The sequence below is a fragment of the Rhinichthys klamathensis genome, unplaced genomic scaffold (assembly GCF_029890125.1).
Source record: "Rhinichthys klamathensis goyatoka isolate OS25496 unplaced genomic scaffold, OSU_Roscu_1.1 h1tg000090l_1, whole genome shotgun sequence".
Classification (NCBI taxonomy): Eukaryota; Metazoa; Chordata; class Actinopteri; order Cypriniformes; family Leuciscidae; genus Rhinichthys; species Rhinichthys klamathensis.
In genome coordinates, this window is record NW_026606629.1 from 4,288,998 (window position 1) to 4,298,240 (window position 9,243).

General features: G+C 36.1%; 1 protein-coding gene across 1 annotated transcript; it reads right to left on the reverse strand.

Moving 5' to 3' along the window:
* Positions 1-1,621: 1,621 nt before the first annotated feature.
* rnd3b (Rho family GTPase 3b) lies at positions 1,622-6,767 on the reverse strand. Its single transcript, XM_056251900.1, has 5 exons — positions 6,382-6,767; positions 6,145-6,232; positions 4,206-4,315; positions 3,071-3,199; positions 1,622-2,570 (listed from the first exon to the last, which is right to left on the reverse strand). The coding sequence occupies exons 1-5, from the start codon at positions 6,487-6,489 to the stop codon at positions 2,328-2,330; spliced, it is 678 nt and encodes a 225-aa protein (XP_056107875.1). The 5' UTR covers positions 6,490-6,767; the 3' UTR covers positions 1,622-2,327.
* Between the last annotated feature and the right edge of the window lie 2,476 nt (positions 6,768-9,243).

The window sequence follows — 9,243 nt, forward strand, 5'->3', positions numbered from 1 at the left end:
CTTGCTGACGACACAGCTTAATGTTCTTTGGTTTAAACAACCGTGATGTTTTGTTCTCTTTTAAAATGTTTGATTTTTAAACTCTTATATAATTTTTTTTATGTGTATAAATTATGTGTGAATATTCCTAATCTGTTTCACAGTGCTATCTCGGATGTGATTGTTTTCATATTTCTAAAAATATTTAAAAACATGTCTGTATTAAAGCAAAAATGATAAACACGTCTGGAATTAAATAACAAGTAGCCTACCTTTGGTGTCTTTTTGATCATATTTATTTTCATATAAAAACAACATAACTTAAATTACATCTAGTTTATTAGCAACACCGTACATGAGCGTGAATCCCGCGACATCTGCCTTTGATCTCGCAGGTGTCTGATCCACTACGAGAAGAGAGAACTTGTCAAGCTTGCTTGCACTTTTTTCACTCCTCCACTCACTGCAGCCGCCTACTCTCGCATACATTTCAGGCGAGGCCAGGCTTAAATTTACCGTCATGTAAATTTGAGTTTGTGGTATCTTACTTTTTGAAAATCTGATAAAAAACATTTAAAATCTTTAAGTTTGGGCCACCCTTTAGTCTATTTAGATATGAAAGGAGACTCCACAGATTCCCTAAACTGAAACATATTTGTCATTTCCTGCTCCACTTTTATCTCAACAAATAAAACTAGATTTTCAAGTTCAGTTGGACACTGTAGACCTTCACAGTGCACATGTCTAAGAGCTGATAAAGAAAACCATCTGGAAGAGAGTTCAAAAGGAATGTCTCAGTGTGAGTTTGAATTCTATGATTATGATTTTTAACATGTTTTTCTTTTTTCTATCCCAACATAAAAATAAATTTATCATAAAGCTAATTTTGCAAGCACTGAACAATCATCCAGTTGCATTCCCCCTCCTTGCTAAAATTATATTCTAGATGATTTGCATTTTGACTCCTTAATCTGCATTCTCAACTGGATACATGTGAGGGATAGATTCCAGTATAGGCTACTTAAAAAAAAAAATACAAGGATTTTTAGCATACAGTATTTTTAGGACAGTATGTTTTTTTTTCCCCAATTTACCAGAATGTCCAATTATGCCCAGCAGATGGTAGTGTTGGACCAAACTGAATGCGCTAGAATGCTGTAGGAATCACTCATTTTGCCAGACACTTTTGGATAGCTAACATTTAAATAAATAAATCACAGCACGTGATTTATTTCACAATTGTGATTTAAATGAACCATCAGTAAAGACATTATAAACTTGCTTTTGGTCACAAAAATGAGTAAAGATGACAATAATGGAAATAATAATTATATGCTTTATAGGAAATTGTGGATTCATTTACATAAATGCAGTTACAAACCTTTTTCTATTTTAATGTAACGCTTGTCACATTTTAAAATGTTAAAAAGTCAAAAAGACATTCATACAGACACTTTTTATTTATTTATTTAGTTTTAGTGTATCATTTATGTCTGTAGGCTGTTTTGGGGAAAGATCCACAATGCTATATTCCACATGACGGCACCAATTTTGCTTCACTTGTGTAATTATCATCTCTTAGAACAGCACAAATGATCCTTTTTTTTCAGCTGAATGATCAAGAGACATTCAACAACACTGGTAAAGTCATGATATAAAATATTTTAATGGTTGTCATGCAAGTTCTTTTAAAGAAAGAATACAGGCAAACCTTAAAATCTGAATACATAAAGGACTTTAGAAAAGTTTTTAGGCTTTTTTATATAGTGTTTGGAATGTGTTTGCATATAATGACAAATTATCATCGACACAACTGTTTGCGGCAGGTATGCTTAATTTATTGCCCCGTTTATTTCATATAGAAAAAAAAACTACCTACAATGTATATCTGTGACATTATTTGACACTTTTTGGTGAAGTCAGATCTAATAGGGCAGGACTGAGGTTAGCAGCACTGAACACATGTTAATCCAACAAGTTAGTTACGCCCATAAACTGGGGGTCATTGCAATGAAACATTACGACACAACAAAATCCAGAGGAAATTCTTCTTTGGACGGCTTCTACAAAGTTATAAGTGCTCATTTGGCAGTACATAGGAACAGATGTTTTCCCTGTTTTAGTTTTTTTATGATGGCTAAAATGTTCTGAGGTGCTTTTAAATAGGGGAGAATAATGCATCATCATCATCAATACATGTCGCTCACTCAGTTCACCGGTACATATTGTGAATACTAGTGAAGTGCAAAATATCTCCCTTCAGTTCAATGCCCATTAATTCCCCAATGGACTTTTAGAAGGAATCCTGATAAGAGAATGCATGCATGCAGATGAAATGGCTTCTGAAATCACATGACTGTGCAGGTTTTTGTCTTGGTCTTGTGTAGACATGACACTGATCCCAGCTCAGGCCTAGATACGTGCGAGGTCCTCTTGGTGGCTCTGCTGGACTTCATGCGCTTCACATTCTTGTTGCTTTTACTGATGCAGGCCAGTGTGGCTATGTGAAAAATGTCCCTCACGCTGTTCTCAGACTGCTGCGCTGAGCACTCGATGTAAGGGGCCGAGATCTGCTTGGCCATGTTTGAACCCTAAAAGACACAAGAAGTCAAAAATATACTCATATAGACAGTTAAAATAAACTAAAATAGCTCAAATAATAGACAACTAAAATCATTTCTGATCTTCTAATTAGGGGTCTTCAACAGGGGGACACCGAGGGGTATATGGTGGTACTAGATGAGGTCTGCCAATTAATGTTAGATTTAATGCTCATGTAAGATAAGAACATGTATTTTAGAAATACAATAAAAGTTAGTTACATTTTAGCCAAATGTATCATTGTCAATGTTTCAAGTGTAATATGGGCCTCAATAATGATTATTTTAATTGTTTTGCAAGCTACATTAAGCATCATAACAACATCTGTAAATACACTAATATGGAACTGTATGCATGTTATTATTATGTTTCACTATCCACCACCTAGTACACCTTTGGTTGAAGATACCTAATTGCATTATTTTGTAGTACAAGCTTTTGAAATTGTATGTTAACTTACATCTGTTCTTTCTTTTTTTTTTAAACTCACCTGGTCATACGATGAAGGAATGTCATTGGACAGCTGCACAAATGTGGCCAGATCTGCACGTAGGTCAGACTTGCATCCAACCAGAAGTACTTTAGTATTGGGACAGAACTCCTCAATTTCCCCTTTCCACTAAAGGATTTAAAAAACATGGTGTTAGACTGTTGACAAACATATAAATATTCAATGAAAAACCTAAACGAAAATTAGAAATGTTGGCAACTAACTTAAACTTGAAGTTGAAGTACTAAAAGTAAAATAAATAAAAGCACATAACAAAATGACTAAAAGTAAAATAAAAACAGAAAAATATATGAAATATTAAAAAATGCATTCATTATTTTATAGCTTTATATAATTATCATAATATCAGTAAAACTACAAAAATTAAGATTAGAAAAACTAAGAAAACAAAACCTAAAATTCCTTTGAAAGACAAGAATATAATATTAATTTTAAGTAATCTTTTATCTGTCTAATACGATTTGGCTGTTTATTTTGAAAATGAGAGTCCCACAAATTCCTTTCCACATTGTTTATAAAACATCCAGCGATTCTAGACCATGTTTGTTATCCCAGGATGTCTAAAAATCTGTGATCTTCATGACCCAGTTATTAAAACACTCATCCCGTTTTAAGTATCATCCCTACTTCTAGTCAGTGGAGGACCCCGGCATGGGTGAAATGGGCATTTGTCTAGACTCTCTAGTAGTTCACCTAGAATCATCCGATGACATCAGTGTAGAGTTGCACAGACCACCTCAGTGGGAACACCAATGAAGACCGAAGCGGCCCAAAACGGGTGGCTAATTCTTGCTCTCTTAAAACCTCTTGTCTCCCAATGACATCAGAGGTTACAAGGCTTTCTGCGGCACAAAGGCTCTCTGATTCTGAGGCCCAACGTAAACAACTCTTATTGGTTGTCGTTCTCCCCCTCATGTGATAGTCAAAGGATCAAAGCCCTCCCACACATTCCTTCTCTCATTCATTGGACTCTTGTCTCAGATGTCTGGACTTTTGTTCTCATCACCACAAAGACATCAGGGATTGTGAGAATATCCCAAAAACAGTTCAGGAGAGCTACAACAGTTTATAAACAATCCGCACCGATGAACAAATGTCTTGAAAATCAGCGTACCTTCCTTAGCACATTCTCCAGAGTCTCTGGTCGACCGATATCAAAACAGATAAGAACTGCATCGGCGTCCGGATAAGAGAGGGGGCGCACGTTGTCATAGTACGGAGACCCTGCAAATAGACACCAAAACACTGTACTAATAAATAAATTATTACTTATTATAACATAAATGAATAATAAGTAATAATCTGAACAATAACCTGACAGTGCAATGGAAAAACTTGTAAGTTAAACAATGAACACAGCATGTTAGCATGGTATTTATGCAACTGAATTGTTTTAAGATGGTATATTGCTATTAGATTTACTCCATATGTACCGCAATGAAATGTTATTTATATTCACAATCTTTCAAAGTTCAACAGTATACACATCAGTGTTATTTGAGTATGATACTATTATACTATTTTGTAGTTTTAGTAATGTTATGTTTTGTCACTTTTGTTACTTAAATTATTAAATAGTTAGTAGTTAAAATATTTTTATTTAGCTTTAATTTATTTTTATTTCAGTTTTAGTTTTAGTTACTTTGCCAAAGACAACATTTCTCATTTTTGTTTTAATTTGTTTTTCTCTCTTTACAGTGCAGTGTCAGAAACCATGCACATCTGTCCTAGAAAAACATAATTTAGGAGTATTCTTTTCTTTTATATATATATTCATTTATAGCATCCAGTTTGAATAGAACAACGTCCCCATAAACTACAAACACTATATTACTACTGTCATTGAACAGTAAAAAAGTATATAATTCAATTCAATGCAAATAATTCTATCCATTTATTTATTCAGTGTCGCTGTGAGTAAAGTCTTCTTAGGACATTCTGAACTGGTTGGACTGATACTGGTTGATATTCTATGGGGGTCCCTGTGCAAGTCACTGTCCCTCTACATAGGAAGACAGCACATGTATCCATGTTTCAAGCCCAGCAAATTAGGTTACAGTGCTATTCTGGGAGGTGAGTGTTGAATCTGCTCTAGAAAGTTTGTAGGGCTTGAAATGAGTTCAAACCTCAGATCATTAGCCATCATTACTGAAATATTTAAAGGTCTCATTTTGAAATGTCAGTCCATGGCGAGTCATGGGTTGCTCGCAAAAACATGAGGAAGGAAAAGATGATAACCGTCAGTTCAGATTTGATAAATATAAACAACTGTTTAAAGAAAGCATTATTTGCAAACAAACTATGCTATGAAAAATACTACCACATATGTGTAGTTTATTTTGAGATAGTATTACCTAACATTAACAACATTCATGAGTCATTCTAGAAGTGTGGGAGACAAGAGTGAGTCTGCTGTGAGAACATCATTTGCAATCTTTGGTGGTTTGGGCTAGTTTACACTCTTAAAAATAAAGCTTCCACTTAAAACCAAACACAGTTTTACAGCTTGATTCCATTGAAGAACCTTTTTAAGTTCCACAACACTTTTTATTCTTCATTTCTTCCGAAAACCATGGCTCTTAAGAGAGAATCTAACATGCTGACAGTGCAACATGAAGAGCTTATTTAACTGAACTGCATATATAACCCAAGATATCAAACATTGTTTTTGATAAGAAAAACCTGAACCAAATCCGAAACCAAAACCTAAAAGTGTATATTAATAAAATATAAAAGTGCTCATAGCACTCACTTTTCTTCTTCAACCTCATCATCACATATTCAAGATTTGTATTTATGAATTATATCGTAAGTGATGAATCATCAGTCTGACAAGAATATCTGTGGTCCTCATCCAGTCTCCAGTCCACCAAAAATAGAGGGAGGTTTATGGGGACATGACATTTAGAAAACTACATCACATATCCCACAACGCCCAAAATCTCAAAAACTGCATTACAGCTTCTCTGGCGACCAATAAATTCATAGGCTATGTGCATGTGTGTATCGAGGCTTGGATAAAAACAACATCAAATTGCCTTTCCTTCTCTTACCTGAAGTATCCCAAAGACTGAGCTCAACTCTCAATGTGTCCACCTCAAAACTGGCTGTGTAGTTCTCAAACACTGTAGGAACATAGTTCTGCAAGAGAAAGATCCAAAGTTTAATGTTTAACCAAACAAAATGACCAACTCATGGCTAAAACGTTCAATAAATGTTGCACTCATGACACAAATAACATTAAAGATCAAATTAACATTCATATTTATTGGCGACTTTTCTCTACAAACCTCTGGAAAGGAGTCTTTGGCAAAAACATTTAACAAAGACGTCTTCCCACACTGAGTGTCCCCGACCACAACTATTTTACATTTCATATCGTGATGGTGATCCATCATGGACTAACGTTAACTGAACCTCATCTTCATTCACCGTCGCTGAACATCAACCGGGTGACCTCGAGACTGCAGTCTGTCCATGATGTTACAGTATAGTAAGAGAGAAAGATTCCAGTTCTCTGTGCAAAGTGTTTAAGTTCTCTTCGGTGCTCCTCAGGTTGTGATAAAGATGAGTTATTTGTTAAGCTGAAGGCGAGAGGCGCATCCTCTTTACGCTGCGCTGAGGAATAAACCGCTTGAAACGTCTTGCTTTGGAGTCTGTGAAACATCTACATACTTGTGTGATGAGCGCAGCGCGAGACCGCCCCGAGCATCAGCTCGCATTCCAGCGCGCGAGGGCGCGCCGCGCGCTCCGAAGAGACAAATGCTGCTAAGGAAACAGGATTTTCTGCAAAGCCTAAAGAAACGCAGATGTAGTCAAATCCCAGGACTGTGATGTGATCAATTAAACAGTCTGGTTGTAACATGGAACTGTTTTCACTAACACTGCCGTTTGTTAGGCTCACAAAGACTGCATTTATTTGAACAAAAATAAATTAAAAACAGTTGGCTATTGTGAACTATTATCTATTGTAGGCTAATATATTTTAAAGTCTAATGTATTCCTGTCTAAATCTGAAATTTCTGCAGCCATTTCTCCAGTCTTCGTTGTCACATGATCCTTCAGAAATCATTCTAATATGCTGATTTAGTGTTCAAGAAACATTCCTTATTATTGTCAATATTGAAAACAGTTGTGCTGCTTAGTAGTTTAGTGGAAACTGTGATAGGCCTACATTTTATACATATTACATGCTCAACACTAAAATTTCAGTAACTGTCTTTATTTTTACTAACCAAATTATAGGATGGGCCCATAGTTCATAATGATGATTTCACACTCATTGGCCCATTTTGAACCCACTCATTTTGACTTCTGATTTTTGTTATATTTCCTACATAAAATGGTAAAAGAGACCAGACATAACACAAATGCGAGTACACACTTTAATACTGTTCTAGATTATTTAACAAAATGTGTCCAATTTTGCCTAAATTAATAGGCAATCAATATATCTATAGTGCCTAAGAAAACGCTCAAATGTCCTTGAAAGCATGATTCAGGGAGCAGACTGTAAGGATACAAGATAGAAAAATTACCATGAGGAGGAATTTAAGTCAGTCCTTTTAGTCAAGTCAAGTCACCTTCATTTATATAGCGCTTTTAACAATATAGATTGTTTCAAAGCAGCTTCACAGTGATAATAGGAAATTAAAGTAACAGAGATTGTTTTGGCTTTACAGCAGCTCTAGAATAAAGTTATTGTCCAGCTAAAGTTAGTTTTGATTGATTCACTTCCGTTACAACGATCATTAGTTATTAACTTAGGGGCCACTAACACGACACCGTTCTAACAGAAAACCCTTAATGTGATTTGCACAAAACAGTGCCTGGTGGCTCGAGAAAGCAAACCATGAAATAGGTTCCAAGGTACAAGCCTTTAAAAAAATGTATCGCTTCCGCGTAGCCACGTGAACCGGAATTATCCCGACAATGTTTTATCTGTACAGAGTTAAAGGGAAGGGAAGGAGGCCTTCACAGGGGAGAGACTAGTTGACACTTCAGGACTGTGTTGTCGTCGTGTCCAGGCGCAGGTCCTTCATCAGATCTGGATACGGCTTGGATCCGGCGGACTGCGGTAAACCTCGGGATAAACAGAGAGACCAATATTAGCGTAGACGTCATCCTTCTTATGATGTAACAACTACATCAGGATTTATGGGAAGTGTTCCCGGTTCCGGCTGATCTATGCAACCTAACATTGAATTATAGAAGTCTATAATGTGTTATGTGTATGCTAAGTCAAAGAGATGTGTTTTTAGTCTAGATTTGAACTGACAGAGTGTGTCTGCTTCCCGGACAATGTTAGGAAGACTGTTAACCCATTCATCCACTCATGGACACCTCGACACTTGGTCAGGTGGAACCGGGGATTGAACCACCAACCTTGCGGTTTTGTAGACAATTGTAGACAAATTAGTCATCCAGTTTTTTATATCAGCTACATTCTGTTGATTTTGTGAATTGGTAAGTTTCGTCAGGGTGTGAAGAAATATAGAGCTGAGTATTATCAGCATAACAGTGAAAACTAATGCCATGCTTCCTATCTCCTAAGGGTAGCATGTACAGAGTGAACAGCAACGGTCCTAGAACTGAGCCTTGTGGTACGCCATACTGAACTTTTGATCGATAAGACATCTCTTCATTTACTGCTACAAACTGATAACGGTCAGATAAGTATGATTTAAACCACTAATGCAATTCCACTAATGCCAACATAATTTTCAAGTCTATTTAAAAGAATGTTGTGGTCAATGGTTTCATCAAATGCAGAACTAAGATCGAGTAACACTAATAGAGAGATACAACCACGATCGGATGATAAGAGCAAATCATTTGTGACTCTGATGAGAGCTGTCTCAGTACTATCGTACGGTCTAAATCCTGAATGAAAATCCTTGCAGATGCCATTTCTTTCTAAAAAGGAACATAGTTGTGAAGATACTGCCTTAGTATCTTTGACAGAAAAGGTAGATTCGAGATCGGCCTGTAATTGACTAATTCTGTAGGATCAAGTTGCGTTTTTTTAACAAGCGGTTTAATCATAGCCAGCTTAAAAGTTTTTGGTACATATCCTAATGACAAAGATGCATTAATGATATTAAGAAGAGAATGACCTCTGGAAGCATCTCTTTCAGTAGCTTAGTCGGTAT

Bases quoted from the DNA above. Each gene is read 5' to 3' on its own strand.
- rnd3b (XM_056251900.1), bottom strand. From the start codon at position 6,489: ATGATGGATCACCATCACGATATGAAATGTAAAATAGTTGTGGTCGGG. The intron at 4,316-6,144 runs GTAAGAGAAGGA...GTCTATTTGCAG, and splicing joins CAGTCTTTGGGATACTTCAG to GGTCTCCGTACTATGACAAC. The intron at 2,571-3,070 runs GTGAGTTTAAAA...TGTGTCTTTTAG, and splicing joins TTCCTTCATCGTATGACCAG to GGTTCAAACATGGCCAAGCA.